Below are 19,337 nucleotides of genomic sequence, written 5' to 3' on the forward strand. Positions count from 1 at the left end.
CCTAGGCTCATAAGGTTACAAAATTCAACTCATTTTGAAGTAACATTTTATTTACAAAAGCAATTCACTTAAAATTAATTTTTATTTTTTTAAAAAAATTATTCAAACTTGAATATAAGATTGGTAGTTCTCATCCCCGTGAGCTTAGCTCAGTTGGTAGGGATATTGCATATTGTATGCAGGAGCTGGGATTCGAACCCCGGACACTCCACTTCTCCATAATTAAACTGTGTGAGCTCTAGCGACTAAGTTACTTGACAAAAAAAAAATAAAAAAAAAATTGATAGTTCTTGACTCCAAAGATGATTTCTAAACTCGAATTATTATTCAACTCATTTACATAATCTCTTGAAACATAAACTACATTACACTCAACTAATTTTTAACTAAAATATTTTACAAAATTAATTTATTTAAAATCAAAATTTAACTAAACACAAACTTAAAACCATAATGAATATTTAGTCGAAAAAAAAATAAGAAGTGTGGGTAATAAATACTCCCTCTGTCCCTTAATGTAAACCCCCTTTGCTTTTTTCACATTTCTTAAGAAAAACTGTTAGTGTAATTAATGTGTCTGTTTTGTGTGTTAATATTACAAAATTATCCTTTGTTTGTATGTGTATTAAATTTGACTTTTCATATTTCAAGACAAGATAGTAGTATTAATTAGGGATATGTTTAGGAAAAAAATAATAAATGCATCTACTAATTTGAAAAGGAGTTTACATTTAAGGACAAAAATAAAATCAAATTGGTACTTAGATATAGGGATGGAGGGAGTAAACAAAAAGTGCAGTTAGCAAAATTTGGCATAATGATAGCAACGACCAACGAAAATAACACCCAGTATCTGACCAAGTCGTCCGGGCTAAAAGGCCCAAGAAAATAAATTAGGGTTTCTTTGTTGCTTTGGTACCTACCTAGCTATTTAAACCCTTCACATTCTTCTTCTTTTCTCAATCACCGCCATCTAAAAAACTCTTATTTACAATTTCTCATAAATTTTTTCAATTTAAATTCAATTTGTTTTTCGTTTCTTAGTTTATGTAGTTTTCTTCTTTGATTTTGTGTTAGTGATGATGAGAATAAACTTTAAAATCAGATGTCAAATCACTTTTTTAATTTGTTGGATCTACTTGTAAATGCGATTTCATAGTTTACATTGTGTCTCTTTCGGTTCAATATCAATTAATAATACATTAACTGGTCCGTGAACGTCCATGGTGTTGTTTGGTGTATCTTCCATTCCCTTTGAGGTTGCGGAAGAAAACATACTAATACCATGGGCGTTTGGTTCTATCAGTGTGTTAACTTTTATTGATCTGAAGGCTGAAACACAACCATTTAGTGATTTGGTGATTTTTTGTGGAAACATTCCTATCAGAAATTATCAACATGTTTCTCTTCCAGTTCAACATCAATTAATACTCTTATTCATGTAACCATAGTCTTCTTATGTTCCAAATGAGGGTGTCCTGTTTGAGATCTTCCCTTGAATATTTAGGGTGACCTTGGCTTTGTGATTAGTGTGTTAAATGTTTTTGATTTGGAAGTTTGAAACAAAAACAATTTTGTGCCCTTGAATTAGATAAAAGTTAGTTTATTTGACCAGTTAATTTCATTTACTAGTTTTATTAATTGTGGTTTGTGGATTAAATGATTATATGGTTAGTGATATGATGAATGTTTGGATTGTAGTATGTTTGATATAAAAAAGGCAACAATTTAGAGTCTCTGATTCACTTATTTAATAGTGATTTCAGTGCTGTACGTTGCCAATAATTATTTGGAACTGAAATTCTGGCATTGGCCCTTGTTTTATCCCCAGGCTTATGCATTCATATGTTCCTACATTTTTCACATTTTCTTCATATAAAGCCAATTTGCAGAGCAAGAGGGTCAAATTGTGGCTGCTTCTTGCATTGAAGGTTGGCGAAAACAAACACAATTGGTGATTCTCCGTGCCTATCAAATTAACTTAGTTTTGAATTTGGCCTCGAACAAGTCGCTACAATTAAAATCGTTGATTTAGTTTTTCTGATATAACCCAACCAATCTTCGAAGGGACAAGAAATGAATATGAGAATTTGTCTAAAAATTCCTAAATTCTGTTAATCCATTAAATGGACAATTCAACATTATCATAGTTTGTAACTAATCTATGGTCTCGAACAAGTCCCTACATTTGAAGCTCTTAGTTTCCTCATTCCCGCCATTTCAAACGGCGGAAATGAGCCGCCTTTCTGACACATGTCACATCGTGACTGGTCAGCTATTTTTTTTAATTTTTGTTTGTCATTACCCTCATTTCAAAAAGATTCATGCCTCATGGTGTGTGAAACTGGTTTTAAAAAGGATATATATATTATTAGATTCGAAAATTAACATCAAATGTACATTGGTTTAGTGGTAACACTGGCAATGATCCATATGTGCCTGTTCGATTCCCCCTGGGTGCAAAATTGAAATTTTTTCTCAAATAAATTAAAAAAAGCAAAAAACGAAATTTTTAACAAAACATGAATATTTTTACAGCTAAAAATATAAAAATTCATATTTAATTCATGTTTTCGTAAAAAAAGTTCTAAATTGTTTTGGGAGAGATCCTTATAATATTATACATTTTTTTGCAAAATTTTATTTAAAAATATTAATTCTATATATGAGTTTACTTTAAACGAGGGACCAAAAGTAAAGAAAATTTTATAGAGACTAAAAGTTGAAGGAAAATTTTAGAGGGACTAAAACGAAAAGTTGGTATATTTCTAGGGACCAAAAACATATTTAACCCAAAAATAAAAAAATCGGTCCCGCCATTTGAAATGGCAGTAATGACAAAAAAATAGCTGGCCGATCACGATGTGACATGTGTCAGAACGGCGGCTCATTCCCGTCGTTTCAAATGGCGGGAACGAGGAAAAGGACAAAAAAAAATTGGGTCATTTTGGAAAAAAAATTTCAAAGGGGATCAGACTTGTATCTTTTTTGGACAAAAGGGTCAGGAAAAAAAAATTTCACTTTCTTTATAAAAGAATCTGGGTTTAATTTTAAGCTTTTGCAAAAACAAGTTATACAAATAAATTTCATGTATTATTCATTACTTTGTCAAAGTAGTTTATGAAAAGGGAAAAAAAAAAACTTCTAAAAATACAATTTTTGTGAGTAATACTTAAAAATTAACATAAAAACTATTTCTCATAGCTGAAAAATTAAGTTTATGTAAATTGACTTTTGGGACTTAAAAATTAGTATCATAACCGAAACAACGATGGGTTACGTTTGTTTGTGTACACATTGATTTAGGTTCTTGTCTTGCATCTTTTGCAGAAGGCTATTGTGTTGTAAGTTTCATGGTGTCTCCATTAGTAGCATGTGTTGTATTGCCATCATTAATTCACCTAGGTTGCTTGCACATTTCGTAGGTACATCAACCTTGGTATCTTCGTTTTTGTTCTCTTCAAAGATAATCGAACAATGGAAGGTTTATCTCCTTTTTGGCTTTGAAGTTTGAACTCAACCAACAATTTGAGACTTGCTATTAAATCTTCATATTCAGCTTTCATTGTTGGACCATTTTTTACTGTTTGTACATAAATTTGGTTGGATGTATTTGTGAAGATATTACAAGTATTTGGAACCCATTTTCTTTATTGTGACATGACACATCAAAATATGAGTCCAAACTTCTATAGTTTTAATGGAACATAAGTCAATGAAGAGTTGGTTAAGGGCAATCCCCATTTTTTAGAGTTCAATGGCATAAAGTGTCAATTTTTTAGGGAAGAATATGATGAAGAATGTATAAACATTGATGAGTTTTTGGGTTTAAAGAAACTTTTAATTTGATGAATTTTTTTTGAGAGCATTGCTATATATCCTGAAGGATTATATAGTAGGGATGTTCAAAATCGAACCAATCTAATAGAAAAACCGCAAACCGAACCAATCCAAATCGAAACCGCAAAAAACCGCATTTGATTTGGATGTATTCGGATCACTTTTTTCCTCAACCGCATGGTTTGGTTTGGTTTGCGGTTTTCATTTTACAAACCAAACCAAACAGCAACATAAGAAAAATATTAATTAAATTCATGTCACCTAGATCAATACTCATAGAAACTCCATGGAAACTATTAAAAAATTACATATTTTCTCTCTTGTTAAGCTTCTTCTTTGCTTTTTATTTCAAAAATGTAGCTATGTGCTACTTGAACTTTTAGAGAATGTTAAAATCTTAGTCTTTAACCTTTCATACATAATAGAATTGCTTTTTGTCCACGTTTTTAATTTGGTTTATGTTGTTTGGTGAAAATGAAATTGTAATATGAAATGAAATTAAAAACATTGTCGAAAATATTTTGTGTTTTACCTTTTTAACTCGATTTTAATTTTGGAAACAAAAAATTGTATTGTCTCAAAAAAACCGCACCAAACGATCTGACCCAAACCGCATTGGTTTGGTTTGGTTCAAATTTTATTTTAAAAGTCAACCGAATCAAACCAAACCGCATGCTTTTTTATCTTGCGGTCCGGATGGCTTTTAATCTCAAAACCGAACCAAACTGCAGCGCGAACACCCCTATTATATAGCGAGAGTGTCCTGGATAGTTGTCTATCCAATTAAAGTATTAGCAGTCCGGAAAACATGGGGAGACATGTTTTTAATTATTAAAATTTTTATTAAGCAGTCAAATAAAAATGGAATCCGATCGACATTATTCTGCCAACACAGTCGGGAACAATTCACAAAACTGCTTTTCGCTTTATCTATCATTTCCGTTTTCTTTTATTACAATCGAAAAAATATGCCATTAAAAAAAATACAAATTTTTCAATCAAAATAGTCCATATGTAAATTTTCAATGAAAATAATCCCCGTAAAAATTCTCAAAATTTTCAATAAAATTCGTCTTTGTATACGTGGAAGCTGACTTGGAATCCCACATCAACAACATTGTTAACAACGAGACTTGATAGAGAGACTAAATTAATTGAATGTTATAAACTCAAAGAGATTTTAGCTACTTTGATTAATTTGGAGATGAAATTGATCGATTCATAAAAATTTAAGGAGGTACAAGCATATTCCCTCTTTTTATACCCTATTTTAATCGAATGGTGAAATTAATCTCGACTTTTGTCTAAGTTACATGTTGGGGATAACACCTTGTTGGATTGGTAGTAACATGAGAATTTAACTTGGCTAAGTTATAAATTTGAAATTGGTATTGATCAGGGTCGTTCATATGAAATATGAGGCTTGATCTTTTTTTAAAATAGGCCCCTAGAAAAAATAAAATGTTATTATTTTTTTTTTTTTTTGTATAGCTATGCTTCAGTAAAAAAAATAGAATCAGAAGAACTAATAAACATGAAACGAAATTAAAAAATTAAGTGAAATAAAGGTGAAATTTACCTAACGTTGTCGTTTGGATTTGTCACTCTGCAAAAGGTGAAAATGAATGGTTTATGCGAAAAATAAATGATTGTTGTGATTCTTTTAATGATATAGCTTTTCAAATTGACCGATTAAGTGATTATACAAATTGAGGGTGATTTGGTAGCATCGAATTTTTGTCCAGACAGAAGAATTAGAGTCTAGAAAAAACTCAAATGTGTTTCGAAAAGAAAAAAAAGTAACATGTATTTTTTTATTTAAGTGGGCGTGGGTATTAGACTTAAATTCTTTTTTGAGGCCCGTAGTATTTGTAGGCCCGACTTTATTGAGCTGCTTGCGCACCGCAAGGCTGGGCCTGGTATTGATAAAGGAAAGAGTCAAAAGAATTAAATTAAATACATAATTTAATATATGAATTTTATATTTGATTTCTTAACATGTGTTTTTTACACATAGTAAGACAAATTGAACATAAAATATACCAAAACATGTTACTTAAATTTTTCAAGGTTAAATATGTTTTTGTTCTTTATAAATATTTAAACTTTTTGTTTTAATCCTTTAAAATTTTCGTTCAACTTTTGGATTCCCAAAAGTTTTACACACCACATTTTGGTCTATACTTTTAAGTCAACTTGTGTGTATCATTTGAAATTTTGAATTTTTTTCTCAATCAAATTGAGTACATTGTAAAATTCTCTTTTGCAAAAGTTTAGTTTCTTTTTAACGAAAGATGAATTAAATATAATTCTATGTTTTGACAATTAAAAATCATATTTAATTGAAGAGATTATAATAATATTTTAAACATTCATGCAAAGAGTCATTTAAAATTTTGAATCATACATATGAAGAACAAAAAATGGTGATGCAAAACTTTTGGAAGAACAAAAGTCAAAGAGAAATATTAGGTAAACTAAAATGGAAAATTGAAATATTTATAGGGATTAAAAAATTATTTATCCCTTAATTTAAAATTTAAACGTGTTAAATACATTATTCTAAAATAAAAAAATTCTTTAAACATTTTAACTAATGCCTTTAACATACTTGTTAGCATTTCCCTAGTCTTTCTGTTACTCTTTAAACTTTTATTCTTTAAACTTTTATTACTTGTTAACATACTACTTTTGCTAGGTCATTAGCACAAAGAAAGGTGATGTTGGGAAATGTCTTCATAAATCACACAATTTTAATATAACAGGACACTTGCTTATCAAATTTAATCAATACACCAACTTAACACGACATTAAGATAATTACACTAAGAAGTAATAAAATCATGCTAGTTTATTCTAATATCCTCCTAAAGTTACAAAGGACCAATGCGGCCTATTTTGTTCTGAATAACTAAACTAGATCAACGACAAATAAATCACTTTAGCATTAGTTTGAGTTATGAGTAGGAAAATATGGGTGTGGTGGTAGCAATAACCAACGAAAATTAGACTAGTATTTGAGGAAATCATATATGGGCTAAAAGGCCCAAAAAGAAGAAAGGATAATACCGTAATATCAGTAGCAACAAATTAGGGTTTTACGCACTGTTGATCTATTTAAACCCCTTTGTTCTCTTCTTCTCTCGTCCATTGCCGTTTCTTCATCGTTTTATTTTATTTACCCCCCTAACCCATTATCAACATGTTTCTCTTCCACTTCAATATCAATTAATACTCTTATTCGTAAGTCAGATTCCACTATGTTCTATATGAGGCGATCCTATGTAGGGGATATATGGGTTTATGAACAAGTGTTTTAAATGATCTTGATCTGGCAGTCTGAAACAAAACATTTCTTGTGCCTTTTGCGATTCAGATGAACTTTAGTCTCGTTGATTGGTTAATTAAATGGTTTGAACCTGGTTTTTACGCATGATGATAATTTGATATAACAATGGTTGTGATTTAATTTCCGATTAATTTTCAATGATACTGTTTTTTGGTGTTATGTGAATTTGTTGAGGAAAAAAAGAAGGCAACAAATTAGAGTCTCTGATTCACTTATTTGATGGTGATTTCAGTGCTGTACGTTGCCAATAATAATTATTTGGATCTGAGATTCTGGCATTTGCTTGTTTTATGAGGCTTTTGCATTCAGATGCTCATGCTCCTACATATTCACATTTTTTCTCATATTAATGTTAAAATACCTTAAAATAAGGTTCTGTTTTTTGTTTTGGTTTTTATGGTGACATTTAGTGCAAAGTTTTGTTCGTTTTTAATTACCTAAGGTAGAATATCTAAATGGTTAAAGCCAATTTGCAGAGCAAGAGGGTCTACTAATGGCTTGTACTTGCATTGAAGGTTGGCAAAATTAAGAAACATTGGCGATTCTCCGTGCCTATCAAATTAATTTAATTTTGAATATGGCCTCGAACAAGTCGCTACAATTTAAATTCTTGATTTAGTTTTTCCGATATAAACGATCAAATGTTAATCTTCTGTTAATTTAATTGACTTTTACCATAATATGGCCTCACTACTATATCTCTTCCTCACTGAAAAATATAATTAATTTCATGCTCAAACTCAATCTCAAATTACAATATTCTAACACTAAAATATGTTCATAATGTCACCACCATGCATCTTTTTGTCAATTTCCATGGTTGCCACCGTCAAGATCCTCTTTTTGTTTAACTTGTATAATCCATCCTTACTTTGAAAAATGACAATTGCATTCTTCAACTTTTATATTATCTCATTTTTCAATACTGAAACTCGAATTTTTTCCCTCTTTGCCTTTTGTTAGGAGGATCACCGATGACATATTTCATAAAAACTTTTATTAAGGTTCTTAAGGCAAAGGCCACTGTGGGAGATACCAGGTTGAGATTTACAGGTTACTTGATCCGCTAAAATTCTATTTTTTAAATATATATATTGATTTTAAAATTATATAAATAAAACTAATATTAGTAATTAATCTTCAATTTAGTAATCAAATTTTCATTCAAATTTTTAGTTCCTCTAAAATCAATCTTTAATTTTTAGTACATTTTTAATCATTAAATTTGGTCTCTATTTTTAAGTCAATTCATATGTAATATTTGTACTTATTCAAAAAAATGTGTAATATTTATATTTTTTAAACGAAATTGTGTAGAATATTATTGTAAATATCTCTTAAAAAAATTATTACTCTAACAAACTGGACGGTAATTATTCCAACAAAAAAAATATTAGAAATCATTTAAAAAATAAAATGATATGTTTTATGAATAATTGCAAAGTAATATAATAGGCATTCATAAGAATTATTTATAATTTTTTTACCTCCTAAACTAGGTTAACAATATGTATCACATACCTTGTCAAAAAAATATAAAATATGTATCACCTACAAAAGCAGGTCATTTAAGTTGTCCAAAAAAAAAAACATGTGGTCTCTCACGGTAGGAGACCTAACATGGTTTCCCATCGTAAACGCCACCGATTCTTAAAGAGTATCCTAAAAGAACTCATTAACATTTTTCTTCAAAATATAATCATATATTTTAAGATTTGGAAACAATAATACATTACGAAACCTACAATTGGACTTTTTAAAAACACATGTAATATTATATTTTAGGGTTAAATATGTTTTTGGTCCCTATAAATATACCAACTTTTCGTTTTAGTCCCTCTAAAATTATCCTTCAACTTTTAGTCCCTAAAAATTTTTTCATCTTCACTTTTGATTCCTATTTTAAAGTAAACTCATATGTAGAATACATATTTTTGAATAAAATTTTGCACAAAAATTCATAATATTATAAGAATCTCTTAAAAAAAAATTAGAATTTTTTAACAAAACATGAATTTAATATGAATATTCATAATTAATTTATGTTTTGTTAAAAAATTCTAATTTTTTGGGGGAATATTTTTTACAATATTCTACACATTTCTACACAATTTCATTAAAAAAAATACAAATCTTAACTTAAAAATAGGGACCAAAAATAGTGATTGAAAACTTTATAGGGACTAAAAGTTGAAGGAAAATTTTAGAGGGACTAAAACGAAAAGCTGGTATATTTATAGGGACCAAAAACATATTTAACCCTATATTTTATCCATACTTCATATAGGCTTACTTCATATAGGCTTAATAGTATAGAATATTTTAAGCTTCCCTCAAACAAAAAAAATGTATCGAATATTTTAAGCTGACCTGGTATATATTAGGATGTCTATGTAATGTAGATTAGATTCCATGTCACCATTTCTATTTTTAGAAACTTCAATTTATTTTTTATGATTTTCTATAAATTACTAAAATAATTACTCCATTCGATCTTTATTATAAGAAAAAGTTGACTTTTTAGGTTCATTGAATAATTAATGTATCTTATTGTAAATATAGACTAGATACGACTTACACAATAAACCAAAAAAATCAATTGTTTCTTATAATAATGATCGGATGGAGTATTAATTATTAAAAGAAAAGCTATAAAATTTAAAAATGAACCATTGGAATCTTAATTAACTCAGTTTCACCCTGAAGTTGATTGGAATAATACAATCTAGATTTCGTAATTAAAGTTCTAGAATCTAAATTGGGTAGATGTCACATTTTCTCTAAATTTGAAACGATCATTACTAGAATCAAACATGTGCCCACCTTTAGATTGAAGGGGTGCAAATGGTGATTCTCATCTTAGTACCACAGAGGACATGTAGGGCATGTACATCGTTTTGTTAAGAGCAATGATATTTATACATCCATTCCATGACAACTTTAGTGACAACCTTATTTTTCTCTCTTCTTATTGGTCAAAAACAATGGAGAGAGAGGATAAGACCATCATGTGAGTATGAGAGAGAAAGTTGTACAAAAGTTGTCACAAATTGATTGTACAAATATCATTTCTCTTTTTGTTAATTAGTTTTGAAAAAACACTTAAAACATATCCGAACATTAAACACAAGGATTTCTTGGCTTGTACAGATAAAAATCAGTTTTGGATGATATCTTCAACATTATTTTTGTCTCAATCAAAGCTTATTTATATGACATCACAAAGATCAAAGACAACAGCAATTAATTTGAAGCCAACTAAACGATGAATTATATCAGAAAACAAAATTAATCCAAAGTATCAGCAACTATAAACATATCCATAAACCAAAACTATGTTATTTGTCTCAAACAAACAAAAGATGAAAGGAACTCTCTTCCATTCCAGCATCATACTGATGTCTTATGCTCAGGTCTATGAGTGAACTCAAAATCAATGTGAACAAAAGCTCTTTCAACTTCTGGAAGTTGTTCTAGCTTCTCTTGAAGTGTTTCACCAATGTTGTGTGCTTGGTTGAGAAACATGTCTTCTGGTAAAACAATGTCAACTTCCACAAAGTAATCTGCACCAAATGTGTATGCTCTAACTGTATCTATGTGCTTGATTTGTTCATGGTGGTTCCATATAAGGTATGTTAACTTTGCCAAGAATTCAGGTGGTGCTGTTCTTCCGATGAGTGACCAAACATTCTCCATCACCGTCTTTGTCCATGTGTTGATTGTATATAGTGCAATCTGCAATACAAATTCAGGATAATATAATCATCGTTAGTGCATCAATCATGGAGTTTGTATGATGTAACCAACAATCATATTAGAAAAAAGTGATTTTATCCAGACGTACACGTCCGGGCAATACAAACACCGAGTTTGTTTTCTCAATGTGTACTTCTGAAGTAACTTTGGGGATTAGTCAGAAAAGAAAAAAGGGCGACTTAATGCATGAGGCTTCCGAAAAATGGGCTCTGAGAAGATAGATGTACACAGCCTATTCCCACAAATAGAGAGATTGTTTCTAGGATCTGAATCTGTAACTTTCAGACAGTGTTTTAAAAACCAAACCAAAACAGTTCAACTGATTAAACCTTAAACAGGCCTTTACTATGGTCAGTTATTTTGGCGGATTGATCGATGTTTCGTCCTAGTTCGAGAACAGTTAAAGGTGGTTGAACCATGATTCAAAGGTCTCGCCGGTAAGACAATAACCTTACTGTCGTACCATGAATCACCCTCTAACTAGCAAAAAATCATGTGAGACAAAACCCCCTTCAACAAGATTCTGATGTGGCGCATATACGAAAGGATTTTACACCCATCGTGGAGTTATGGGAAATTTATTAATGGAAATACCAATTGTTGAACATGTTAAATCAATCAGAAAACCACACTGAAATGCAAAGAAAATAAGATGAAGTTATAAACTTACAAGAATAGCTCCTGTTGGATCCATCCACCAGAAGAACTTGACAGCTAGAACAGCAGCGGCTAATCCAACAGAATTAGTAATGACATCGAAAAAATGATCTTGTGCATATGCTCTGACAATTTCATTTTTAAATCTTCGACAATAGATCATAAGAATGAACTTCACGACAGTAACAAATACCATAATCCCGATCATCCAATTCACCTTTACTGGATCGACTTCTGGCTTAGCCTGTAAGAAAAAGAATGATACTGAGAAATTTATAACACTGCTATGCACGACAAAAATGATTAAACTCAAATTTAAACTAGTGAACAAGTAATAACAACAAAAGTTGATCTGTGATTACCTTTGCAAAAATTTGCCGACCGGACTCGATCAAAATCTGCAAGCCCAAGGTTGCCATCACGGATGCAAAAACAATGATACCCTGCATAGAAACATAAGTGTGTGTTTTTCACTCTCAATGTATTACGAAACTACTGGATTCACTAAAATTTTAAACAACTCATCAATCGTGTTGTAGTTTAAAATCTAAGTTGTCTTACCACTGGTTGCATACGTTTCTTTCCAATCGGATAGTGATATCGGTTTGGCTTGCTCATGGCATTGGAAGTAAACCACAATATGAAACCAGACAACAGATCCAAAAGAGAATCTAGTGTTGATGCAATGACCGCTAATGATCTGCTCTCGATGGACGCGAAAACCTTTGCTGCAAACAGCACCAAGTTGCATGCATTTGACACAAGTACTGCCGTCCTCTCGCTCTTTGCAAGTTGCTTCATTTCATCCTGTCAAACATAATGCAATGTTAGTCAGTAGAATTCTCTTATGGACTAAATTCAATCATTCATCTACATGTGCATGAATCGATTAGGTTCAATTGGAAATCACCAATGTTATCAAATAGGGAGGCTATAGCACTATAACATGTAAATTGAAACAGACCGTTACTATTCTACGATACACGATTTAGTATAAAGTGTTGTCAAATAGCGGATATAATAGTGCTATAGCACTGTAGCATAGCAGAATATGAACAAACCGATATTTTCAGCAATCTGTGATTGACACGCTAGAAATTGCAATTTTTTTTAGTGACATTACAGTCATCAAAACTAGTTAAATGCATCTCTGTTTATAAGAAAATTATAAGTAAATCATAGTTATTAATAGACAATCACCTCAGAGAGACCTCCTGGGAAAAAACCAGTTTCATGCATAGTTTCCATTTCGGTAAATCCTTCGAGGAGTCTCTCCTGTTTCTTGTAATACTCGGCTACCTTGCGTTGTTTCCCTGAAACAGAGTAAATAGGCAAAGGCAAAAGTCAGAACATAATAAAAAACTTCAGAAAAAGAAAAAAAAACCACTTAATAAACTAGTATGTGTGTTTGATTTTGCGGTGACAAAAAATGATTTTGTAAAATTAATTTTAGTTCAAAGTTAGTTGAACGTGAAGTGTTTATGTTTGGATACAAAATACATTCACCTAAAAGTAAGTTGAAAAATAATTTGATAATAAAGTGATAAACCCTTCACCAAAAAAAAAAAAATTGATTATAAAAATCACCTTAATTGTCAAAAGCTACAAATTCTATTGGAATATTTTCTAGTGGCAAAATCAATTCCAATCAACATCATAGTTTTATGTGTCTGAAATCACTTTTGACTCTCTCTACAATGAAACCAAACACACACTTATGTCATGCATGATGCTTGTAACTAGCAGTATTAACTTGATTTTAAACACAAATTTTAATTGTGCTAATTTTTTACCAGCTTCTCAGCTAAATTGATAACCATAAATTTCAAAATTAACATATCAACAACTTATTAAAAAATAAGTATTTTAAAATGTTAACTTCAAACTTTTGTTTAGTACTTAACATGAAAAACTATTTTTATCCTTTAAAGAAATATTATAAATATAAATTGGGTACAAGACAAAATAATGATCTGTAAAGGAATTAAGTGAATTAAGATTCATATCTGATTAAGCTTTGATTGTGTACAAATGGATTAAAGCAACAACAAAATAAAATAATGGAGTATATTCAGAAACAGTAACCACAACTTGAAAATAAAACAAAAAAGCATGATCTTTATCAATCATCTACTTTTGCAACAAAACAAATAATATTAGCACTATAAATTGATGAATATCCACTATAAAGGCTCCTTCATTTAATTAAAGATCCCCACTATTATTACAATAAAGGCTAAAATATGGTTTTAGTCCCTGCAAATATGCCTCGTTTTGGTTTAGTCCCTGTAAAAAAAAAATTGTTTTTGGTCCCTGCAGGACTATTTTAAAAAACAAAAAAATTTCCAGGGACCAAAAACAATTTTTTTTTATAGGGACTAAAACCAAAACGAGGCATATTTGCATGGACTAAAACCATATTTTAGCCTACAATAAAACAACACAGAAATTCAAAATTATCATGATCTTACTTTTTAAGGTTTGCACAATTCAACTTATCACCACCAAAAAATGCAGAATTTAAAAGTTTTAACATTCAAGAAAATTAAAAAGGATGAATTTGCAGAATTCAACAAATACACAACATAAACATAAATGTTTGATATCAAGTTGGTACGTCAAAATCACGATGACCGAGGGTGATTTTTCAAAAGCTACACTTTGTAGTAAAAATAAAAACCATGATAAATCACCGTGATTCTGACGTATACACAGTAATATCAAACATACAGAAAAACAAAACATATGCATTACACAAAAGTAGAAAACTTTATACAGAAAAAGAATTAAAAAGGTAAAAAAGCATTAACAATGGGTAATTGCAGAATTCAACAGCAACACATGCACGGCATAATCACAGAAAACTGAACAAACCCATTACATAAAATTGAAACTTTATTCAATCAATGAAATAAATTCTTCAAAAAAGTGAACTACTCCCTCGGATTCTTATTATAAGAAACAATTGACTTTTTAGGTTCATTGTACAAATGATATATCTAGTCTATATTTATAACAAGATACGTTAATTATTCAATAAATCTAAAAAATCAATTGTTTCTTGTGATAAGGACCGGAGGGAGTACAACATAATGGGTCAGTTTACACAATTCAACACAAAAAAAAAAAAACATAAACTTTAGAACATAAATTTAAGAATGACTCACTAGGTTTACGAAGAAGACCATTGAAACTGAACTTAGATTTTTTGTTTTCAAGATCAACAACATTCTGTGATGGTAGATGAAATTCTTTAACATTAAGTCTCCAAGAACCATTTGAAACTTCATCCTCAAGAAGAGGTTCACTTCGTATGCTATCACCATCAGCCATGTTTGGTTTTTGTGTGTTTTTCTGAACTACCAAGGTTTTGTGTTTGTGTTGTGTTGGTAACTATGTTGTGAATTTGTTATGACTTGATTTGATTCAAGTTTGTAACGATTTTTCCTAGATATAGGGAAAGTACACGCAAGTGGGGAAGTATGTGTCAAACGTGTGATAGTGAAATTAGGTGCATGTGTGGCAAATTGGGCAATATAGAGAATACATGTGGTTTTTAAATTTTTTTAAATTGGAGATAGAGTTTGTGTGATGAAGATCACTAGAGTTAGGTGATTTGTGGGCATTGTTGTACTTTGATGCTTTTTTACTTTTTTTTTATGAGGCTAGGAAAAATATCAATGTCAATCAATAGTGTCTTTATATATTTAATATTTATGGCAAAATTGCTTTTTTTTTTTTTTTTTTTTCTTCACAAAATTGCATTTTTAGTCCTTTAAATTTTTAAGTATGTGGTTTGGTCAATTATCTTTTTTCATTCTATTTTTGCCCTTTTGATTCATTTATATATGAATTGTTAAGCTTTAAATTTATAGTTTTCTTTTCTTATGACTTCTCAATCTTAAAAAATATTCTTTATTTTTTTATTTATGTTTTCATATGAATCTTATATTTGAAGTATGAAAATTTATATGCAAATAAATTAAAAGAACAAACTTGTAATAAAAAAAGGGTTAACGGTGTTTTCTTCCTGTAATATAGGCTTTTCTGATTTCCCCCTTAAAAACTTACAAGGGAAAAATCGAAAATGACATATATTACAAGGGGGTAAAACACCATTAACCCTAAAAAAAAAAAATGACCAAATTGCTATCTTGAATTAAGTTAAAGAATTGAAAGTGTAATTTTGTCTATATTTATCACAATATATAACGAGAGAATACATGATTTTTTGATGTTATTTTCACCTCCAAATATACTCTTAAACAAATTTATCTATAAGAATGTTATATTGTTGTTGGTGTCATTCAAAAAGATAAAAATTTATATTAAACTTGATATATTGATTATGTCATTCAAAAATATAAATATTGTTTGTTACAATATTAAAGTGAAAAGTATTGATACCTATATGTTTAATCAAAATTTCATAAAAATTATTTATTTATACGCACAACTGCAATAAAAAAAGCGGATTGACGAATAAAGAGTGACTTCCTGAATGCTAGTTTATAAGGTTTTTTGTTGTATGTCGTTTTCACATTTACCCTAGTATGGATCTTTTTTAGTTTTTTTTTTTTCCTTTTTGTTTTTCCTTTTGTTACCAAAAAAAAAACATAAGGTATGTTTCAGAAAAAAAAATACATAAGGTTATGAACTATAAAATCGAAAAAGTAATTATGTTCTTAATATATTTTGTATTTCTTTTTTTTTTTTAATTCTATCATAAAATAATTTTTTTTCATATATATATATATATATATATGACCCTATTCTAAAAGTCAATACACATTCAACAAATTTCCTTTATTTATTCTCATTCCAAATAAATTTTAAAAGTCAATGTTCATTAAAAAATTTCCTTTTATTTACTCTATTTCCAACTAAATACTATTATAGTCTAAAAGTCAAAATAAGATTTAAATAATATAGTGGTGTTCCTATTTTAATAATATTTAACTAAAATTATAATTAACTAGATTACTAACCCGTGCGCCGCACGGGTTTTATGAGATGAAAAACATTCGTTAACAATTTAAAAAAAATGAACATTACATTATATAATATTGTCTCTCATTATTATAGATCTCCGTGAATAGAATAAGATGATGAAATGACAAAAGAAGTCGAAAAATCAAATATTATTATTTATAGGCGAAAATTACGTAAAGAATAAACAATAAACAACATAATAAAAACTCATGTTCAATGACATGATAATAATAATTTGAATCAAAACAAATACACTCATGTTCAATGACATGATAATAATAATTTGAATCAAAACAAATACTTTAGTTACAACCAAACAAAATATTTACTAAGATATTTAAGAAAAAATACTATTATTGATCATAAGATAAAGAAAAACGATTGAGCCTCACTAAATTTATTTATATCAAGTACAATTTTTCTGTTTCTTATTCTCAAGGTATAAATTACATATTTTAGCCATACAAACTCTCAAATTTAACAGCACTACACACAATCCTTGACTACTTCTATCAGTTCATTTCTTGAGTTTCTAATAAGGTTAAACAAAGGAATTCAGCATCAGGGTTCAAATAGTAAATTTATGCAATAGGTTTAGGTTAAAATTAGGGCTAAAATATGCTTCAGTGTTAACTTTAATATATAAGAAAATGTATCGGGAAATTGAGAAGGGGGAAAATTCAATAAGGTTAAACAAAGGAATTTAGCATCAGGGTTAAAATAGTAAATTTATGCAATAGGTTTAGGTTAAAATTAGGGCTAAAATATGTTTCAGTGTTAACTTTAATATATAAGAAGATATATAAGAAGATGTATCGGGAAATTGAGAAGGGGGGAAATTCAATAAGGTTAAACAAAGGAATTTAGCATCAGGGTTAAAATAGTAAATTTATGCAATAGGTTTAGGTTAAAATTAGGGTTAAAATATGCTTCAGTGTTAACTTTAATATATAAGAAGATATATAAGAAGATGTATTGGGAAATTGAGAAGGGGGAAAATTCAATAAGGTTAAATAAAGGAATTTAGCATCAGGGTTAAAATAGTAAATTTATGCAATAGGTTTAGGTTAAAATTAGGGCTAAAATATGCTTCAATGTTAACTTTAATATATAAGAAGATAAGAAGATATATAAGAAGATGTATCGGGAAATTGAGAAGGGGGGAAATTCAATAAGGTTAAACAAAGGAATTTAGCATCAGGGTTAAAATAGTAAATTTATGCAATAGGTTTAGGTTAAAATTAGGGTTAAAATATGCTTCAGTGTTAACTTTAATATATAAGAAGATATATAAGAAGATGTATCGGGAAATTGAGAAGGGGGAAAATTCAATAAGGTTAAATAAAGGAATTTAGCATCAGGGTTAAAATAGTAAATTTATGCAATAGGTTTAGGTTAAAATTAGGGCTAAAATATGCTTCAATGTTAACTTTAATATATAAGAAGATAATTTAAAAACTTAAAAATAATGTGAGAGAGAGATTAGGGCGCTATGTTTAATCTTTGTAAATTACTTCACATCTTAACCTTTGATTTGGGTTGGATTGGATTTGGTGATTTAAAATTAATCAAAAATAATAATTTACTATTTTTTAATTTTAAATCATCATATCCTAACCAAGGCATATCTATAAGTGTAGATACATAAGTCTATAAGTCTAGATGCATGCAAAATTATAAACATATTTGACATATTTTCCTAAAGAAAACCATATTTGACATATTAAAATTTCATACATCAATATATATTTATATATTATGTATGTATCGTCTATGTGAGCTTAACTCAGTTGGTAAGAACAATGCATAAAATATGCAAAAAGTTCGGAGTTCGAATCCTAGATACAATAATTTTAATGAAAATATCAACATTAACTGTTATTTGCGAATTCAACTTGCTGCGGCTGCACTAAGGCATGCTCCGACTTTGTTGAACTTGTGTCAAGCATGAGATGACAATTAATGCGTCTCCAACAATGTATTTTTTCCGGAAAACAATTTTGATTGGGTAAATAAATAAGAAAAAAATATAATTATTTACGTAACCATACTGATAATATGTTCTAATGGCTTATTGAAAATCTTTTTTAGACAAACAATATGTTCTTACCTCCCACTTATAGTTAGCTTAAATATAGAGAATTTAGTCTTAGCCCTCTCAACCCCATTTTCATTTAGTCTTAGTTGTAGCCCTCTCAATTCCAAGAGACTTATAATGCTTAAGCACGCAGGCTAAAAACTTTTTTTACTCAAAGGGCTCCCTTAAGAGACTTCTGTTGCTATAGGTTTCATCTAGAGATTTATATTGCTCAAACACAACTGAATGAGAATTCTGTTACTCAAGGTTTCACCAAGAGACTTATGATGTTTAGGCTTACACCGGATATAACAATTTTGGTGTAAATAGTATGTTCGTTTTTTTTAAGATACAACAATCAAAATGAAAATCCTAAGCGTTTTATGCGCTATTTGATTTGGCAAAGTAATGACACAATTAAAATAGCAGAGTCTTGTTGGTCGTCTTCATGGTTTTCAACTCCGAAGGGATTTGAGAGACGTTGGGGAAGAGTGTTAGCGCATAAAGAATGGTTGAGAAGCTTCAGATCAAGGACGTTAAACCATCACCAGATATGGATAATTCAGTTGGATAGTCATTCAAAAATCCGTTGCTGAAACAGGAAGTATCTGTTCATTCTTCTTGTCTATGAAGTCATTTGTCTATTTCTACACATGGTCAGAAGAA

The 19,337-nt window shown here is 29.5% G+C and overlaps 1 protein-coding gene and 2 non-coding genes across 3 annotated transcripts; 2 read left to right on the forward strand and 1 right to left on the reverse strand.

Moving 5' to 3' along the window:
• The first annotated feature begins 1,891 nt into the window (after nt 1-1,891).
• On the forward strand, nt 1,892-2,018 carry LOC112419619 (small nucleolar RNA snoR86). The gene has a single exon (XR_003009744.1). It is a non-coding gene; the product is annotated as a small nucleolar RNA snoR86 (small nucleolar RNA).
• A 5,646-nt stretch (nt 2,019-7,664) lies between these two features.
• Nucleotides 7,665-7,791, forward strand: LOC112419618 (small nucleolar RNA snoR86). The gene has a single exon (XR_003009743.1). It is a non-coding gene; the product is annotated as a small nucleolar RNA snoR86 (small nucleolar RNA).
• A 2,543-nt stretch (nt 7,792-10,334) lies between these two features.
• On the reverse strand, nt 10,335-15,134 carry LOC25486917 (metal tolerance protein 10). The gene is made up of 6 exons (XM_013608744.3): nt 14,770-15,134; nt 12,803-12,915; nt 12,164-12,409; nt 11,965-12,045; nt 11,616-11,846; nt 10,335-10,924 (listed from the first exon to the last, which is right to left on the reverse strand). Exons 1-6 carry the CDS (start codon nt 14,933-14,935, stop codon nt 10,580-10,582), a joined length of 1,182 nt encoding a protein of 393 aa, XP_013464198.1. The 5' UTR covers nt 14,936-15,134; the 3' UTR covers nt 10,335-10,579.
• Between the last annotated feature and the right edge of the window lie 4,203 nt (nt 15,135-19,337).

Source organism: Medicago truncatula, chromosome 2 (genome assembly GCF_003473485.1).
Source record: "Medicago truncatula cultivar Jemalong A17 chromosome 2, MtrunA17r5.0-ANR, whole genome shotgun sequence".
NCBI classification, from domain to species: domain Eukaryota; kingdom Viridiplantae; phylum Streptophyta; class Magnoliopsida; order Fabales; family Fabaceae; genus Medicago; species Medicago truncatula.

Excerpts from the sequence above, each read along its gene's own strand:
- LOC25486917 (XM_013608744.3), bottom strand. The coding sequence starts at position 14,935 with ATGGCTGATGGTGATAGCATACGAAGTGAACCTCTTCTTGAGGATGAA. Across the intron at positions 12,916-14,769 it reads TGGTCTTCTTCGTAAACCTA|GGAAACAACGCAAGGTAGCC; the intron begins GTGAGTCATTCT and ends ACTCTGTTTCAG. Across the intron at positions 10,925-11,615 it reads ATCCAACAGGAGCTATTCTT|ATTGCACTATATACAATCAA; the intron begins GTAAGTTTATAA and ends TTTGTATTGCAG.